Consider the following 21,446-nt stretch of genomic DNA (forward strand, 5'->3'; position numbering starts at 1 on the left):
ATCTTGCTTATTTGCAAATGCTTCATGTATTCCTGACTCGGTGGATCTATTTTGCCTAAATCCGCTTTGTTGTGGAATAAGGAGTTTTTGTTGTTCTAAATACCATCTCAGCCTTTTATTTACCATTTTCTCTAACACTTTACATATAATATTGGTTAAAGATATTGGTCGATATGACTCAGGTGATGTTCGTGATTTTTCAGGTTTAAGAAGTGGTAGTATTATTGCTTCGGACCAAGTTGATGGGAAAACCTGGTTACTCCAGATAAAATTATAAAGGTCTAGTAATAAATTTTTTCCATTGTCTGGTAGATGTAGTAGAAATGCTAAGGGGATACCGTCTGGTCCTGGGCTTGAATCTTTAGAAGAGTTTAAGGCTTCAGCAAGTTCTATGAAGGAAAAAGGAACGTTAAGGTTGTGAATTTCATGTCCGTCGAATTCCAAAATGTTTTTTTCTACGTTGTTTTTATGTATTTATCAGTGTAATTTTCATCACTGGAATTTAATTCGTATTGGTCTGCTAACATATCTACTATTTCTTTTCTATCACTAATTATTTTGTTATTTTTTGCTAGAAAAGGAATCTTATATGGTTGGCTTTTTCCAGAGATTTTCCTTAAGTTTCTCCAAACTGTACTTATGGTTGAAGAGGTATTTAGAGATGAGATGAATTTTCTCCAGGATTCTTTTCTATTCTTTTTTAGAATGTATCTTGCCTCAGCTCTTCGTTTTTTGTAGTCCGTTATATTTTCGTCTGTTTTATGATGTTTTATTCTATTGAAAGCTTTCTTATACGCTCTTGTAGCTTAGCTGCATTCAGGTGTCCACCACGGAAGAGGTTTATGTTTCTTTAAAATTTTTGTTTTTCTTACATACGTCTCTGCGGCTGCTGTGATGGTTTGTAAAAATGTACTTAAAAACTTGTCAATGTCGTTTGATGATGTAAAGTTGGTTTGGTTAATGTCCTGTTCGATTTGTTTGGTAAAATTAGTCCAATCAGCATTTTTAATATTCCACTTTGAGATAGGCGATTCTATATTTGTGGTTTTCTGATGCGTTAAAGAAATTATAATGGGGTAGTGGTCACTACCATATAAGTAGGGTAGAACGTCCCATGTTAATGTAGTGGACAGAACTGGGTCACACAGAGAAATATCAATTGCCGATGATGTGCTATTATGTATGTTAAATCTGGTTGGTCTTCCGTCGTTAAGTAGATTCAGATTTTGGGATGTTAGAATATCTTCTATAATTCGTCCTTTCGGGTTGAGTTTTATGGAACCCTACATCGGATTGTGGCAGTTAAGATCTCCAACGATAATTCTAGGTGAATTTGTTCCAAAATAGCTGTTAAATCTTCTTGGGATATAGTTTGATTTGGTGGGATATACATATTACATATATAAATTTTTTGAGGTATATTTATTGCAATAGTTATTAATTCAATATTATTTGAAGTTACTTGTAACTGTGTGCTCATGAATTTTTCATCCACGTAAATTGCTACTCCTCCACTGGCAATGTTTTGGTTTAATCTGTTATTATAAAAACATGAATAATTACGAAAGTTATATACATGGTTTGAATTTTTAAAATTTGTTTCCTGTAGACAGATAATAGATGGGTGTGTTTCAGAGATAATATGTTTTAGTTTTTCAAAATGGGTGTAAAACCCATTTAAGTTCCATTGAAAAAGAGAAGTGAATGTAATTATTCTTTAGAGGAATTATTTACCGATGAGTCGGAATCTTCTTCCGACAATGAAGTTTTCACTGCAGGGAGAAAACCTATGTGTTTGCCAAGTTTTCGTATTAATTTGGTGCTTTTGGTTTTCATTCTTTTGTCGATGTAGTATGGATGTAATTCCGATAGAAACTTTATAAGTGTATGAGAGTCTTCTGAGTACAATTTTGTTACGCTGATTATGTCTTTTGATCCTTGTATATTTTCCAATAGATCCACTACTTGATCGAAGTTTAACAATTGATTTTCCCTTTCTACATATTCTCTAACTGGTTCTAGTAATGTTGGGAGATTTGGTATCTCATCTCTTAAGTTTTTGTCATCAGTTTTGGTTTTTTTCTTTAATTGAAGCTTAGGTTTTACAAAGTTTTCTTCGGCGGGTGGCGTGATTGCATCTTCTAAGGTTCTTTTTCCGCTTGCTTTGTTCGAAGTTATCTGGGGTTCGTGAGAATTCATATGTGTATTTTTATTTGGAGGTAAGTGTTGACTTGTTTCGGGTAAGGTTGATTGATATTTTTGGGTATTAGGGGATGACTCAGACGATGTGGGTGTTGCGACTGTAGTGTTAACTGAAGAAGTGGTCAAATGTATAGATGTATTTTGTAGTGAGCACTGTTCGGTTTGGTTTATTGATGAATTTGGGATTGCTACTGTTTGTAATGTGGTTTGAGAAGACGTAGTAAGCGTGGAGGAAGTGGTATTTGAGATTGTGGGAGTTTTTTGTAGATTATCTTGTTGAGTATGATTTATTGATAAATTTTGTCTCATTTCTGTTTGCATTGCACTATCATTGTGAAGATGGTTAGAAGGTGAAATATTTGGACAATTAGCTGCCTGGTGTCCAGTTAATTTGCATTTGAAACATGTTTCGTTTTGGGCTAAAAATATGCGGTATGATGTTTGTTCCAACTCGATAATAAAAGATTCAGGTAGTACAAAGTTGTCTGGAAAAGATGAAACGAAAATTTGTCTTCGGAAGCTTAGAATATGAATGAAGGCAGGATTGGTTGCTCCTATCCGTAGGTATGATATGTCTGAGAGAGGATTTAAACCTAGTTTTATTAATTCGTCCATTATTAAGTTAGAAGGTATGCTTGGACATACATTGGACAGGATTAAGCGGACTGATGGAGTTATTAATCTTCTCGCTTCTAGTATATTTCCATTTACTATTATCTTCTTTGTTTCTGCTATGAATTTATCTACTAGGTTTTTAGATGATAGATATATGCATATTCTACCGTTTGATATACGAGCTGCGAAAATTATATTTTTTGGTTCTATATGCTGACTCAATCCTTCAAGATAGTCATTAATTGTACAATTCTCTAGAGTGTTAAATAGAATAGCTTGATCTCTGTTTGGGATTAATATACTACGTGGTTGACTAACTGCTTTTGAGTATGATGCATTTTGTGGTAGTTGACTGGAAGATGACATCTTTTAAATGGATTTAAAATTCGACTAAAACCGATGCTGTTTTACAGCTTTCGTTGTGATACCAGTTCATGGAAATTGGAAAATACGTATAACTAACTGCAGTGATTTACTTAAATATCTAAATCCAAATAGATGAAAAAAGTATATTTTATCTACTCACGATTCCAATATTTAGTACACAAATCACTTTAACTTTTATACTTAATTACTTTTAAATTTACTTTAATAATTACTATTTAACGAGCACGATAAATTAGTGCCTAAAACACGTCTTTCTCGCTTGCTGGTCAAACATCGAAGTCCATTTTAAGACTTTAAAAATAAGTTTTTATTTTAAATATATCCCATATCCCGTAAAGCATGTATTTAGTTAAATAGTATTATCGTGTTTAAGCATCAAAAGTATTAAATTTCAACAAAACGACAAGCGATAACCCACTCAACCACAAAATAGTCTGTTTTCAAGTTTTTAGGATAGATATGAGATAGGATTACGCACTTACTTTACCATTATTAGCGGTGCCATTAGATATGACTTCGTGTCTCGTGTGTTGAACTATAAATCGTGTTTATTGCTGTTTATCCGGCTCGAAGGACCAGACTTATGTTGATGCCACCTAAGGCCTATTAATTTTGTAATAAATGACTACACTGGAGATTACACTTTACTAAATTTATTTTAGTAATACAACAACAAAAACTGAACAAAGGGATTTTTAGTATGCGTGGTGATGGTAATGTCTATTATGGTTAGAATCGAGTCTCTCGTCTTCTTTTTTTCTTTCTCCGAACATGCATGCTTCGTCGGCTGTCATACATAGCGGCTGCTGTGGGCAGAAGAAGAACCAATGTTGCCAGTGTTGCCGGTTACAAAAAATAAGAATGTTCAAATTCTTAACACTGTTAAAGCAAATTTTTGTGAAAAACTCTTACAAGATATAGAAAGCGAAGAAAAACAAATAGAATGCACAAAAACTTACCACGTTATGAATCACAACGGCATAATTGAAACATATAAACACTTAAAACAAAAGTTTTACTGACCCTCAATGCAAACCATAATAGCAAATTTTATTAACAAATGTGATATTTGTTTACAAAACAAATATGAACGCCAACCATACAAACTACCTCAGTTAGGTCCGCTATTAGGACAAAAACCATTTGATATTTTGCATGTAGACATACTACAATGCAATAAATCTTATTACCTAACATTAGTCGATTCATTTTCAAAATATGCACAATGCTATAAACTTCCAGACAAAGCCTCCGTATCAATCTTAAGCAAAATTAGCCATTATTTCTCATACCATAACCATCCCAAGAAAATTGTATTCGACAGCGGAAAAGAATTCAACTCCTCAGTTATCAAAGAATTCTTGAATCTACACAAAATCGAAACTCATACAACCACTGTTAATAACTCTTCATCAAACTCCCCAGTCGAAAGATTTCATTCAACCTTGTTAGAAAAAATTCGAACATTAAAGGCACAAAATCCGCAAAACTCCCTAGATGACACCTTTACAAAAGCTGTCCTTGTGTACAATCAATCCATTCACAGTTCTACCGGTTATTCACAATACTTTACGGCCCTTATTTAAACGAAATTAATTTTGATTTTTATCTACCTATCTATGAAACTTATAATGAACAACATAAAAACGAACTACTTCCATTTATTGACCACATATACACAAAAACAAAAGAAAAAAGAGATAAAGCTCTAGAAAAAGCCAACAAAGACACAGAAGAAATACCTACAATTACACAAAAAGTTTACGCAAAGAAAAAGAAAATTCAACCCAAACTAGACCCTCTATATCAGACAATAATCCCCACTTCACAAAACAAAAATTACTGGCCTAACGGCAAAAAATAATAAAACTAGTACACACTTAAAATACGTTAAAAGACAAAGAAAACACTACAAAAAATCCTCTTTACAGGATGACCCTTCAACATCTGCAAGCACTGGTCAAAATCCAGGTGATACCCAATAATGGTTACTATACGGAATCAATAGGAGATTCAAAAATTATAACTCATTACCACAAACACATACTACAGATTAACTTAGACAAACTCGAACATACACTATCCAACAGTAGCGACAACTTCAACAACGTCTTACCAAACATACCCACGATACAACTTCTCAAAAACCAATTTACAGACCTACTAAAAGAAGCAGAAGATAACAAAATCACACGGAAAAGAATACAAAAACGAGGTCTTTTCAACTTCTTAGGTACGACTATCAAATACATTACCGGCAATCCCGACGACTCAGACTTCGAACTCCTCGAATGTCATCTCGCTGCAGTCGAGCTTAAACAAAACGAAATAATAAAAAAGTATAACAATCAAATCTCTTATGGCGAAACCTTTAATACCAGATTCGACATACTTCTTAAAAAGTTAAATGACAACAATGCCCTATTATCAAATGAATTAGATCACGTTTCCAAACAATTAGCCATAATCAATGAAATTTTAGAAATACAAAGTATAAATGAATACATCAAAAAACTAATAAGAACAATAACAATCTCTCAATCTAATATTCCGAATATCGAACTTCTTACCCTACATCTTCTTCTTCCTTTGCCCTATCCGTTTCGGACGTTGGCTATTAACAAGGCTATTTTGACTTTGTTTACGGCACCTCTGAACAGTTCGGTCGATGTTAGTCCGAACCATTGTCGCAGGTTATGCATCCATGAGTGTCGTCTTCTTCCCGGTCCCCTCCTACTGTCGATCCTTCCTTGGACTATTAACTGTAGCAGCCGGTACTTAGTATGCCTCATGACATGTCCGAAGTACTCAAGCTTCCGTTTCTTTACGGTGAAGATTATTTCTTTGCTTTTGCCTATTCTCTGCATTACTTCCACGTTAGTGATGTGGTCTGTCCAGGATATCCGAAGAATACGGCGATATATCCACAGCTTAAAGGATTCTAGTTTCTTCAGGGTGGCTTCCGTTGTGGTCCATGCCTCTGCTCCATAGAACAAGACCGGGAACACATAACACTTGACCAGTCTTAATTTTAGTTCCATTGAGATTTTGCTTGTGAACCACTTTTTCATATTGTTGAACGCGTTTCGCGCTTTTTCAATTCGTGATCTTATTTCTGTTGACTGATCCCATTTTGTGTTGACTGTGGTTCCAAGGTATGTGTATGTCTCCACTTGTTCTATTTTTCGGTTGTTTAATGTCAATTGCATCGGAGGTTGTTGTGTTTTGCTGATGAGCATGCATTTAGTTTTGGTTGTATTGAGTTCTAAACCATATTCTTGACTTGCTGTGAGACGCTCTAATACTTAATGAAGAACACCCCTATGAACTCTTAGAAGCCTCACACTCAGTAATATGTATAACTCAGACAAGTATGCTTATAATCCTAAAAATTCCTATTCTCCACGTCCACTCTTACCCAACTTCCAAAATATATTCGATACCCAACAACGAACAAGCAATGATAATCCCACCTGCAAAGTACTACGCAAATAACACATGGTACGAAAATTGCACGCCAAAATCCAACATCATCATTTGCCAAAATAGAGTTTATTCAAAATGCCAAATCCCAGACGTACAAGGATGCCTCACTGCACACAGAAAACTTCATCATAGAGATTGACCACGTCGTTCTACTAGGATTAGCAGAACCCCTCAAAATTGGCGAAATCACTGTCAACCACTCCAGCGTGATTTCCACGGATGAAACGTTATACATCATGGGACAAAAGATAAACCCACAGACCATCCAAGAACTACAAATGCCAAATATTATACAAATGAAACTTCACCCGAAACATTCGCTTATATTGGAAAAATTGGAAATTCCAAGAACCCATCACCGACTCGAGCTCATCGAAACAACGAATCTACAGCCATTGATGACAACCAGCATCAGCCTCATCCTCACTTTAACAAACATATCTGTTTTAGCACTAATTTTATACGTAGCAATTTGTAAGAGAAGAAGAATCTACAGATTGTGTTTTGGACCCAAAATGCCACAACACCAAGTATCAGCCCTTCAAGAACTTCTCGAAATTCCGAGGACGGAATTCAATCCCAAGGAAGGAGGAGAAATGTAATCATAACACCTAGACAAACGTAACGCAATACCAACGCCACGAGACCTCCGCCAAGACTACACAGACGGAAGCCAACAACACCATTTAGATTATAAGTTATTACCTTAAACCTTATAAATAGAGATACAAATAAAAAAGTACGTTCATTGTTTAGAGTCACTTCATAAAGTTCAACAGTAATAATTATTATTGTTAACATTTTATTTAAGTTGTAAAATTGTATAATTTCAAAAATAAAGTTTTTTTTAACAAGTGTTCTAAGTGAGAAAATATAATTATATACTATATATATCCCAAATTTTAGAAAAGGCGATAAAAACAGTATACATCAATTTTTATATATCTAATAAACACTGCTAAAAGATAAGAAGGTAACATTACGAAAATGGTAATTACCAATCAAAAGAATATTTTTTGTTGATGGGTGAAAGTTAAAGTTGGACAAATTATGGCTATTAAACATTCTGAGGATTAGGAGTTTATTTTTACAAGCACCAGGTAAGAACATCACCTAATTACACCAAACTTTTGTTAGTAAATACAAACTCAATACTATTTTGTACATTTTGTTTTTGTACCTAAATTACCTTTAAATCTTAATCAACATTAGTGTTATATTTATATACTATATAAAATTTTTCAATAAAATCCTTTATAAAAAGGTATATAAAAAACCCCGTCGGGCTATATTAAAAAGACAAAACTTTTTGGGAATAAGTATTCCATCATCAGTGTCAATATATTACATGAATGTAGCCACTAAATATGAGGGTAAAAAACCCTTTAAAAATTAATATATGAATTTTAGTTTACATTATGTCGTGTTTACAAATAGGATGGTAAAGTTACCGTTGGATTGGTAACATGGCGACATATGACTCTACATTAAGTTGCAAGTCCTGAGACGGTATGTCTACGAGGACTTTATTAAAGCAACTGAGTTGCTTTTCAATGGAGCAATAATAACTCTAAGATCATTAATAGGTATCTGTTCTCCTTCTGCATCGATATTGAAATTTGGTCCTAGGTGATTCATCAACTGTTTGATGTTCATGAAACTTCATACGTTAACTCTTTGACTCGGTATGGCTCCCCTTTTTTCTTTGCATTTCTTATTATTTGAATAAACCGATCTGGTACATAAATTAGTCCTGATTTTAAAGAACGTGTAACCTAAAAATGACATTTTTCAGTTGATAACTGATCCGTCTATGGATATTGTCCATTTCATACCTGTTTTCCAATAACGGGATGTATGGAGTCTCCCTCATTTTGGGTGTGGCCAACTATAAGGAACTTATGTGTAATTTCTCTAATCTGAAATTTCTGTCCTGCATAAATGAGTGTTGCTATCACAAATCTGAAATAAAGAAGAAGAAACATTGAGAGAAATCCGTTGAATTAAATGTCTAATATTTTTTTGTTGTGCTGCACAATTGTCGCTATACAAGACTATTTCCAAATTTGGAGAATTGATGGTTTTGGACTTACGCTCTAGATACATTAAAAGACTTGAAACCACTTCGGTCACTCCTCTTCCGCCTTGGCCTTCATGCCATACAAAGCACCATGTATTATCCGCTACCAATTCAGTGATAGTTAAGTTAGTTTTGTATCATTGTATTTAGTTTTGATCTATAATAGAAGATTGATGTGTCACCTTTTGGCAGCTGGAACACCGCTTGCATATCAAAACATGCGACTAAAAAGTTCTCGCTACACTTTTTTTTGTCGCTTTCCTTTTCAGCTCTAGTCAATATTTTTTCTTCTTGATGTTTTTGATATTCACGCTCGAGATTCATTTTTTCAGCTTCGCTGGCGTTATTAAATAAGAAGCAAAGGTTGCATTGATCCTTTTTCGGGACAAAGTAGGATATATTAAATTCTGTGTTGAAAATGTCAGAATACATATGGTAGTTTCCAAAAGGTTTATTGGCTTCCTTACATTGGTTAACATAATCTCTATGTAAATCTGCAACACTTTTACCGCCTTCGATAAAATCTCTAGTAGTCTGTGTAAATATTTGTAATAATAACATACCTTGATATGATGGGCAACAAAGTTTCTTCATTCCGTACTGGAACGGGTGTAAGGAACATTTTTCCAGTGTTCCTTTCTATTACACCAAAAATCCATTTCCCTGCCCTGTAGGCACCTCTATGGTACTTCCTGTGGAAGAAGTAGGATTCGTTAACTTCTATGATGAGGGGTTCTCCATTGGCATCAAATCCTTCTAGTTCCACAGGATGCTGATCCAAATATCTGCCCCAAACTTCACGGCAGAAATTACATCAGTCGGTCACTGTAACGCTGGTGATACCTAATTGGGCTTCCCTGCAAAGCAGTTTCTGCGAGAAGTCATTTGCAAATTCATATATCAACATTATTAGTTTGAACAGTGCCAGATGACTTCCCGCAAAGAATTTTCCATCACGAATTGCTGTTGACGATTTACATTGTTTACATCTCCACATATATTCATCTATGCGGCCACTGCGTTTTAAAAATGCCTTGTTGATATTGCATTAATTGGTTATTAATTAATTGATATTAATTGGTGTCTTAATATTAATTTTGATCAGCTCCTGATAGACATCATAATCATTTATTTTGTTTATTGGACATTCCCAAAATATGTGTTCTAGTGTATCCATTTGCCCACATTCACAGTATGGGTTATCGCGAATGTTGATTTTGTATAAATGTACTCCTGTTAGGCAATGACCAGTTATCATTCTAATAATGGTAGTAATATGCCGCCTATCTATGTATGGGATTCTGTCAAACCATGGTTTATTAGGAAAAACATTTTGTATGTTGTTATACCACTTGCCTTTATATTGAAAACGTCTTCATTTTAGGGTTCCAGTGCATTGTTGCCAGTTAGTTCTGAGCAAGGTTTTACAACGTCATAGCTATTGTTAAAATCCACGATGTCTAAGTATATTTGAGCTATTAATACTAATGCCCGATTTCACCAACGATACCTAAACAGATGCCTTCGAAAGTAATTCTTATCGAAAAAAACTTCCTAAGTCAATACCTAGGAACACTAGCGTTTCACAACTAAAAGAACTGCTTATCTAGGAAATTCTTTCTTAGGTATTACTTTGGGTACGTTTGAACTATTATTGATAAATAAAAAGAAGAATAAGAAGTAATAACCTTACTTTTTTATTTGTTATTGAATTGTTTGTTTTCCAAGTTGGTTTTATTCAGTTTTGTGTGTTATAGTTAGTTTAATTAGTAGTTAGTTATTTGTAAATTAGGTTTGTTTAGTTTTGTAAATTATTTATATACGTATAGTGAAATGGAGGATAAGAAAAGGGCTGTAAATTTCACTTATGACGAAAAGCTTAAACTAGTTAAATTTATTAAACAGCATCCAGTACTGTTAATAAAAAAAACAGATGGTGCTACTAATAAAGCGAAAGATTATGCTTAGGAGGTGCTAACTGCAAAATTTAATAGCAGCGGGTCAATTAAGAGGTAGGGAATATGCCATTATATAATATAAACAGTGTTTATTCATATCTCTCAAAATATTTTAGGTCAATCAGCAGTCTTAAAAAAATGTGGAACAGAATGAAGTCAGAGTGTAAAGTGTATAAAGCAAAATTAAGAATAAATATAGCCAAAACAGGTGATGGAACCACAGATATAAAAGAAGATCCCCTGCTAGATCTAATAGCAAATTTAATTGGACGTGCTGCTGTAGGAATAGCAAATGTAAATGATTGCGATGCTATTCCTGACGTCAATGACAGTTTAATAGTACAAACTGTGGATTCCGATATGGAACACATCGAAATAGAAGAAATGGTGGTTTCAGATATCGATGCTATTATTGAGGAAGAATCGGAAGCTACTATTACACCTGGGCCATCCAACATTTTAAATCTGACTTCTTTGCACAGTAGAAGACGTCCAAAGGTAATGAAAGTGTAATAAAGATATATTAACTGAACTAAAAATTGAAAATGAAAGAAAAAAAGGAGAACTTCTGGATGATGAAAAAAATAGGTAATGGCAGCAGAAGAACGTGCTAATGAGTTGCATCAGTATCAAGTCAAAAAGGCAGCTCTAGAAAATGAAATTCGGGAGAGCATATTAAATAAAATTAAAAGTGAGTTGATTACAATATTATATTATACAGTATAATTCATTTTTAATCTAATTTTAATTTCAGATAATGAAGAAGTGCCACCAGCTCTATTGTCATTATTGAAATAATTTTAAAATAAAAAATATCTTGAATATTTTTTTTTATTTTATATTTTTAATAATACACTTTTAATAAAATCATGAATGGGTTTTTGAAAGAAAATACCAGTTTGTTAGGTGAAATATATAATTTTTTTAGTATTATCTCTCGAGGTTAGAACTATAATTTAACTTGGTGTTTTTTTTGAGATTTTAATGGTTTTGCTGTATTAAATTGACGAATGTAAGTGCTATTACATTAATATATATTATAAAAAGTAGTTACCGTAGTAGGATTCACCGTTATTGAAAAAAATTTTGGACAATAACATCTCTTGCAATGCCATATAGATTTTGATCATCAAGCGGTTGATTGATTTGTCCAGCTTCAATTAATTGACCAATGTTTTCCATACCATCTGGGAGCTGATCTTCTTTGGCTTCAATACAAATATTGTGTAAAATAGCCCATGCTATTATTACATTTGTAGTTGTTTCTAACTTTAATCTTAATCCTACACTAAGTACAGGAAACTTCAGTTTTAATACGCCATATTGCCTTTCAACAATATTTCTTGGACTCACTAGGAATGTGGCTAGGATTATATTGTACTTGTGCATATATATATATATATATATATATATATATATATATATATATATATATATATATATATATATATATATATATATATATTTATATACGTATATATATATATATATATATATATATATATGTATATATATATATATATATATATATATATATATATATATATATATATATATGTGTATATATATATACCAGTTGGTCTCTTTTAGGGCGTATAGGGCCATTTCCACCAAACATCACATTGACTTCACAAATACCAAAAGACTGGCGAAACAAAATAACCATCAGAAACGCTCCTTTATTGAAATGTGTGAGATCCTCAAGAACTCATCGGTAATAAACAAAAGAACCGACATCGACAATTTGAGCCAGGTTTACCACTCTCTCATCTTACGAAATAAATAACACCTATTCTTCAGTTAAAATTTGGCTTATTTTCCATTCAAAATAATAACACAATCATCCCCTATTTCCACGTTTCATTAAAATATAAATTAAAAATAATATATCAAATATTTCCGCCATACAAATCCACCCGTCCAACTAATCATGCGATGACCCCTGTAGAAGTTCATAATTGTCTCAAACCTTGAAATTTGGTGACATATGGCCCTTTAAAAAGATTTCGGTATCGCGTCACGTTGTTTGCATAGATTGCAATAAATATGAGCTTTGTTTGCCTTCAGTGGAGAACCATTTAAATGAAGCCAAATGTTCGTTTAAAAAATTTTTTAATCTTCGTATCTACGAATATGAACATTATTTTCTACAGAGTTTGTGTGTTTTTTGTTTTGTTTTGTTATTTAGTTATTTTTAAATAATGAGTAAAGTTTACAGTAGATATATAAAATAACATATATAATGCTATGCTAATAACATCGATAATATACTACATATTGAGTTGTAACTTAACAACTATAAACATCTGTATTTCTTATAAACTCTATGTCATCTGTTATATTTTAGAGAACTAATGAAGCTTTAGAAATATAAAGCGAAACGTCTTCGATAAACTTATGAAGTAGTTGACTTCTTGTTTTATTTGCCAACCTGAATGACCGATTAAACCTCTGAATTCACTAGTTGAATACTTTAGTTATATATATATATATATATATATATATATATATATATATATATATATATATATATATATATATATATATATATATATATATATAATCTATAAAAGATAAAATCATCTTTTGTTTTTGACTCTAATGTTTTTATTTTTAATGATTGTTACTACAAACAAGTCTTTGGTACTCCAATGGGTTCCACTGTTTCACCAATACTGTGCAATTATGTCTTGGACGACTTGATTAAAGACTGTTTGCAACAAATTAATTTTAAAATACTGTTCATAAAGAGATACGTAGATGACTTAATCTTGGAACTACCTGCAGTCTCTATACAATCTACGTTAAATGTTTTCAACCAACGAAACCCACACGTGCGAGGAGAAGCGGGAGGGATCTTTGCCTTTCCTTGACATGAGATTGCATAGATGTGAGGATAATGTTGTAAAAACACAATGGTATAGAAAACCCATATGTAGCAATAGATTCATAAGCTACCATTCTTACCATCCTCCTAGGATGAAAACTAATTTAGTCCTAGCGATGAAAGAACGTGTCAAAAGGTTATCACATCCCGATTATGTCCAACATGATCTCAACCTCTTACGTAATATATATTGTGAAAACTTTTTTCTTTTTGGGTGTGGTAGTCAATAAACAATAGAGCTTTGCTAAGGCGTACTATTTATTCTGAATCCAAGCTTTCGGTGGTTTTTTGCCACCTTTATCAAGGTCTACAAAGAAAATTACTATGTTGTAACAATTTGAATGATGCAATAAAAAAGCTATAAAAAACTTATCCGAATGTAAGATTCGTGGCATAAACAACAACGTTAAATAACATGATATGTACTGAAATTGCAACTAACCTTAAAAATGTTACTGTTTAAAAAGACACTTTGAAAACTAATACATACGTTAAAAAGTTAAAAAACAAAATGAAAGACGACATGTTAAAACAGCCGTCGTTGCAAACTTGATTTCAGTCACAATTTCACGAGCAGAAAGAGAAAGTGGGAGGACAATTATTGTTTAAATAGTTTGAAGAAAATACAAAAAACAACTTTCAAACTAATGTCTAACAAAATACTGTTTATGAATTTTGAGTACTACCAACTGTATTACCAACTTGAAATTGAGCGGGAAATTACAAATATTATTTATAACATAAACAATAAAAAGAAAATAGTATTTAGTAAATAGGTTTAGAAAAAACAACCAAACAAAACAAAACTGAATTAATAACTGAAGTTTGATCAAAAAAATTCAATTAATAAAGAAATTTTAAAAAAGAGAAAAGAAAACTCTGAGATGCAAAATAGCTCAGTCACAAGTCAATATAAAATTGTAAATTTTGCTAAGATTCTGGATATCAGATCTTTTATTCAGGTTGTTATTATCACTCTTGCTGATATGTACCATCTCTAAGAAAGTTCTCTTAAATTTATTTTTCTCTCTGGCTAATATTTTTACATTGTTGAAATCTATCTTATGGTCTAGATCGATAGTATGCTCTGCCAAGGCACAAGTAGGTTTGTTTAATCTACAGTCACTCTTATGAGAAATGATACGACTAGACAGATTCCTTCCAGTTTCACCAATGTATGTGGATGGACATTCAGTACATTGAATGCAATAAACAACATCTGTAGTCTCTAAAGTAGTTAGGGATTGTTTTATTTTACTATACAGCTGACGTATGGTTTTGATGTTCTTGTTAGCTTTTTTGATATTCTTAAATTCTTTGAAAATCTTAGTGAGTTCAACGGTTAGCTTCGGAATATATGAAAGGGCATAAAAATACACACTTGTTGAAGCAGAATTATTTTGTGCTGAGGGCACTGATTGTGACAGTAAGAATGTTATTTCTATTAACAAAATTAAAAAAAACTAAGAACAGTAACAATTAATTTATTAATCAGTCTTGGAGGATATGAATTTTCAATAAAAATATTACGTAAGAGGTTGAGATCATGTTGGACATAATCGGGATGTGATAACCTTTTGACACGTTCTTTCATCGCTAGGACTAAATTAGTTTTCATCCTAGGAGGATGGTAAGAATGGTAGCTTATGAATCTATTGCTACATATGGGTTTTCTATACCATTGTGTTTTTACAACATTATCCTCACATCTATGCAATCTCGCATCTAGTGGACACTCACTAAAAGAGAGGAAACGTTGTTAGCCACCTTCGAAAGAAAAATCTTGCGACACATATATAAGGACACAAAAGAAAACGGAATATGGCGAAGACGATACAACTCTGAACTATACAAAATATACCAGGATCCGGATATTATAACATTCATTAAAATAGGACGACTGCGTTGGATAGGACATGTAGAAAGAATGAAAGAAGGTGAAATACCAAACAAAATATTCAAATAGATGCCAGTAGGAAAAAGAACAAGAGGAAGACCGAAACTGAGATACTTAGAACAAATAGAAAATGATATAACAACCTTAAAAATAAAAAACTGGAGAAAAAAAGCACGAAACAGATCAGAATGGAGAAGAATCCTGGAACAGACCAAGAGCCAAAAAGGGTTGTCGAGCCAGTGATGATGATGACGATGATATATTATAGATTATGCTATTGGTTGATTGAGATAGGTGGTGATCTTTTCCAGAAAAAGGTACAAGAAAACTAAATGGTCAATTACTGTAATGTATACTTAATGACATTTTGTTATTAACGTATGACACAGCATTCAAAAAATATACTTATTTAAATTAACATATGAATATAAAAAAATCTTAAGTCTGTTTTAATTTCTGTTCTGCGAGTTGTCTTTCTAACTTAAACATTTTTTCTTTATGTTCATATTCTAGTTGAAATATTTCGCTTATTCAACATTTCTTCTCTCAGCATTTCTGCCTGCATTTTTAAAACTTCAACTTTAGCGTCTTCTACAGCAGAATTCCTTTTTACTGGCCTCCTTTTTTGAACCCACTGCCGGTTTGCCCTTCTCTTCTGAATATTGCTGTCTTCTACATTGCGTTCTTCTACCACGTGTTCTTCCACATCACTTATATTATGGTTTTGGTTGTATTGTGGGTGATTGTAGATGCTGTAATTTTTTTACAATACTTTATTATACTATTTTTAACATGATTTCATAATTACTTTTATTATTGATAATAAACTTGTACATACATTGAGACAAAACGTCACAGTCGTTCTCATTGTCGAGACCAGATATTGTTTTAGTATTCACCACTTCTAAAATAATTGTCTCGTCCATATCTTTTGTCTCTGGAGCTGGATCTCCCCCTCCCGTCTTATATAACTGCCGTCGTGATTCTGCAGCCTTCTTTCTTAGGTCCTGCTTAATATTTGACCACTGCTTCCTTAAGGAAGATTCATTTCGGTGAACATTTCTTAGCTAAAAATACATTACAATACAATTATCGAGTTCACTATTATTTCTTATTACAATTAATATATGATGCAAATTTAACATAAAATTTTCTCAAGGCTACCTTCTTTTAGAATCGACTTTTATTTTTATTGACAATTCCGTTAGGTCAAATGAGTTTACAATAAATGGCAAATATATTAAATAAGTTGTTTAGTAAACACACTTATTACATATCAAATCATATATTAGAACTTACCTTTTCGTTAATTTGCATTGTGATATGATTCCAAGCTTCATCCTTTTCCCTATTGCTCACAGCATTAGTGGTTTTATTTTCGATTATATGTTTGTTTACCTGTACTAGGTGAACAAGTAAATTTTTTTCGTCCGGAGTATAATTAATTCTCTTTTTGTCCATTTTTAAAGTTAAATTAAATTGAAAGTTTGTAGATACTGAAACGAAAATTCCGCGGGACAAAATAAACCTAAAAACGGCACTTAATAATTTACAATTGGCAAGTTACATGGTTGCTGTAATGTATACCTCTTTAGGACTGTTGGACATAACATAAAGCTACTTACGATAGGTTTTATGAATTTATTAAGCTTTATAAGTATTGTATAAATTAACATTATTTCAGTTCACATGTAGTCCATAACCTAAGTCTATTTTCATGTATGGTTGTCATGTCACCGCTGTCACTTGAGGTTCCGTTTGCCAAGTGCAACGTTGCCAAGTATATCCGTACATGAAAACCATACATAACAGTTGCCATAAGTGTCAAACTCTATCCGTTCTGGGAATTGGAGGAATGCGATAATACCAAGGTCATACATTCAAAGGAAGAGCAAGGTTGCGAAGATAATTTCATTTCAACGTTCAACCGAGACAACGACGGCAGATTCATTGTGTCAATTCCTCTTAAGGAGTCGCCTAATAGTCTGGGTGAGTCGAGACAAATCGCTGCTAAACAATTCTACCATATTGAGCGAAGATTCAATTCTAATCCTTTGTTGCAACAACAATATTTCGAATTCATGCAGGAATACATTGATATGGGACATATGTCGAAATGTTCTCCCAGTTCTTCAGATAAAGTTTCTTATTTCTTGCCTGATCATCCAGTCATGAAGGAAGAAAGTTCTACTACCAAGCTTCGGGTAGTTTTCAATGGTAGTTCTCCTTCTAGTTCTGGGGTATCATTCAATAATCTTCAAATGGTAGGTCCAATTATTCAAAGCGATCTTCTTTCTATTCTATTGCGCTTTCGTCAGCATACTTATGTAGTTTCGGCTGACATAGCCAAAATGTATCGCCAGGTTCTAGTTAATCCTGAGCAGCGTAGCTTGCAGCAAATTCTCTGGAGATTCAGTCCTGAAGAAGAGTTGAGCCCTTATCAGCTGAACACAATCACGTATGGTACGGCTTCCGCTTCCTTTCTTGCTACCAGATGTCTACTCCAACTCTCCTTGGAGTCTTCTGGCACAAATCCTAAGGCAGCTCAAATAATTCGCGATGATTTCTACGTCGACGATTTGTTAACTGGGTCAGACTCGGCCACCGATCTTGCTATCGCAAGTGCGGAAATAAGTGATATTCTTCAACGTGGTTATTTTTCTTTAAGAAAATGGGTTTCAAACTGTTCATCTATCATTCAAGGGCTTAATGCATCTCCAGTAGAGTCTAATTTTCTTCGCATAGGGGATAGCACTAAAGCGTTAGGTATTCCATGGCACATTGATGAAGATGTTTTAAGTTATCATGTAAATACTCCTGTATCTAATTCAGCAAGCAAACGTACAATTCTCTCAAATATAGCTCAGATATTTGACCCGTTAGGTCTATTGGCTCCTTGTAGCATTAAGGCCAAGATCATAATTCAAGAAATTTGGTCTGAGCACTTGGAATGGGATCAATCGGTTCCTGTAAGCATTCACAGAAAATGGTTAATATTCAAGGATCAACTGTCTTTGCTAAATCCTCAAAATACCTCGTCACGTTATCTGTAGCAAGTATATTCTCCTCGAGTTACATGGGTTTTCAGATGCCTCTGAACAGGCATATGGAGCATGCATTTATACTCGTAGTATAGATTCTTCAGATAAGGTTACAGTTCAACTTCTTTGTGCAAAGAGTAAGGTTGCTCCGCTCAAGAAAATCACGCTTCCAAGACTAGAGCTCATGGGAGCTCTAATTTTATCAAGACTCTCTAATAAGGTAATTCAATCGCTTGCACTTAAGTTGACAAACCTTTTTCTATGGTCAGATTCCACAATAGTACTTGGTTGGATCAAAACTCCTCCCAATCTTCTTAAAACCTTTGTTGCGAATCGTGTCTCGGAGATTACATCAAATATAAGTTCTGGTACATGGTCTCATGTAGGTTCCAAGGAAAACCCTGCAGATCTTCTTACTAGAGGTGTTGACCCTTCTTTGATTCAGGCTTCAAATCTGTAGTGGAATGGTCCTGAATTTCTTGGTTCAGAAGATATTGTCTGGCGTAATCAACCCTCTCAATTATGCAAGGAGCTTCCTGAATTAAAGAATAATTTATTGTCTTTGATTACTATACCAGAAATTGAATTTCCGTTCTACCGTTTCTCCAGTTTCAAACGATTGTCACGTTGTGTGGCATACTGCTTGCGTTTCATATATAATAGCCAAAAATTAAATGATCAAAGGTTAGTTGGCTCTCTATCTCTTAAGGAAATTGAAAATGCAGAGTTATGCATAATTAAGTTAGTTCAAGGTCAAGCATTTGCTCAAGAAATTCATGTATTACGTTCAGGTAAATCTCTACCGTCCAAGAGTAACTTGCTTTCTTTATGTCCATTTCTTGATAGTGGTCTTCTTCGTGTTGGAGGAAGACTAAAAAATTCTTCTTTTGATAAAGATAAGAAACATCCCATAGTCCTACCATCCAGTCATCATGTTACAAAATTAATATTTACGGATCTTCACATTGCTTCCATGCACGCAGGTCCTCAGCATCTCTTGTGTCTCATGCGTGAGAAATATTGGCCAATTCATGGCAAAAACACAGCTAAGGCTATTTTTCGCAATTGTATAACATGTTTCAAGGCACGTCCCACCTCTAATAATCCATTGATGGCTAATCTTCCATCACATCGAGTTCAGCCCTCCTTTCCCTTTTGCTATACTGGTGTCGATTATGCCGGGCCCTTTCCACTCAAGGATAGGAGAGGACGGGGGTTCAAAGGTTACAAGGGTTACGTCTGCCTATTTATATGCCTTAGCACAAAGACATTGCACTTAGAGTTGGTTTCAGATGTGTCAACGTCTACCTTTATTAATGCTCTTCGGCGCTTCGTGTCAAGACGGGGCTTGCCTTCTCAGATACATTCGGATAATGGAACCAATTTTGTCGGTGCTAGAAATGAGCTGGTCACTGTAGGCGAATTCTTAAAAAATAACGAAAGTAATATTCTAGATGAATGTGTTAATCAGCATATTTCCTGGAAATTTATACCGGGTTATTCCCCTCACTTTGGCGGAATTTGGGAAGCCGGGGTCAAATCGGTTAAGTTTCATATGAAAAGAGTATTGTCCAATTCTTTGTTGGTTTACGAAGATTTTCAAACGGTATTAGTACAGATAGAGGGAATATTAAAATCAAGGCTTATTTCCCCTCTCCCTAATGACCCATCCGACCTAAATCCCTTGACACCTGCTCACTTTTTAATCGGGCGATCTCTTCGCCATCTTCCTGAGAAGGATGTCACGAACGAAAGGATGTACGGACTACTGCATCACGAAAGACTTCAAATGCTTCAACAACGCTTTTGGCAGCGTTGGTCATTTGAATTCATCTCAGAGTTGCAGCAGCATCAAAAATGGAGAAGGACCTCCGACAACATAACCACGAGCACGATGGTTCTCATAAAGGATAGGAATCTTCCTCCGAGAAGATGGTTACTTGGTCGGATCTATCAGCTTCATCCTGGTTCCGAAACTGGTCAAGGAATCATTCGTAGGGCAGTGTCCAATATCTGCCCTCTTCCTATATGCAGTGAGAGTGATATCAGTGACTGATTATCGTGTTATATAACTGTTTTATTTGATTTATGTACGCCTAATGTTATTCATATATGTTTGAAAGTTTAGCCCTTTCAAGGCGGGGGGCATGTTCAAGTTTCATTCTTTTAAATGAATATAATTATGTTTATATTTTGGGCAAGGTCCACCCTGTAGGTTTAACCGTCGACGCAGCTTGCTCGCGCCGTCCGGCAACAGTCTAGAAATATACGTTCTAAAGTCAACATGTAGTTTTTCTAGTTTCTGGCTCATTATTCATCTAATCAATGGGTGTAAAACCACCATACTTCAAGCAAAGCAAACATACAGTCCACTTCTAATTCGAGGGTATCCATCACTGCCTTTAGGCCTAATAGAGATTTTTGTTTATCATTATCTAAAATATACAACAGACAATCTTTAAATATGTTCATGAAAGAGCAAGGTATATAAATTTTACCAACAACATTAATAACATGTCCAGTATAGCTAGATAATGAACTATTAGTATTTTAAAGCATTTTATAATCAATATTTAAATTTTTAAAATCACTACTGTTCAATATATTGACTTCACTTCCAGTATCAACTTTTAAAATACTCTACCATTAATAATGATTTTTTGGAACCATTCTGAAGAGTTCGGATTAATTTCATTAACAGTCCACACTAGCACCTGTTCATCAGTTAAATCAGTGTCAGAATTGCTACAACTACTATCGTTATCATTGATTTCATGGACTTTGTTGTTATTATCAGGACAAAATTTACGGTAGTGTCCTTTTTTGTTACACAAAGAACAATATCTGAAAAATGCAGGACACTTACCCCTAATATGCCGAAGTCCACATTTAT

General features: G+C 33.8%; 1 protein-coding gene across 1 annotated transcript; it reads left to right on the forward strand.

The window, feature by feature from the left end:
- Positions 1-17,242: 17,242 nt before the first annotated feature.
- Positions 17,243-20,609, forward strand: LOC140451106 (uncharacterized). The gene is made up of 3 exons (XM_072544834.1): positions 17,243-17,292; positions 17,335-18,481; positions 19,014-20,609. Exons 1-3 carry the CDS (start codon positions 17,243-17,245, stop codon positions 20,607-20,609), a joined length of 2,793 nt encoding a protein of 930 aa, XP_072400935.1.
- Positions 20,610-21,446: the final 837 nt, after the last annotated feature.

This window comes from Diabrotica undecimpunctata, chromosome 9 (genome assembly GCF_040954645.1).
Source record: "Diabrotica undecimpunctata isolate CICGRU chromosome 9, icDiaUnde3, whole genome shotgun sequence".
Classification (NCBI taxonomy): Eukaryota; Metazoa; Arthropoda; class Insecta; order Coleoptera; family Chrysomelidae; genus Diabrotica; species Diabrotica undecimpunctata.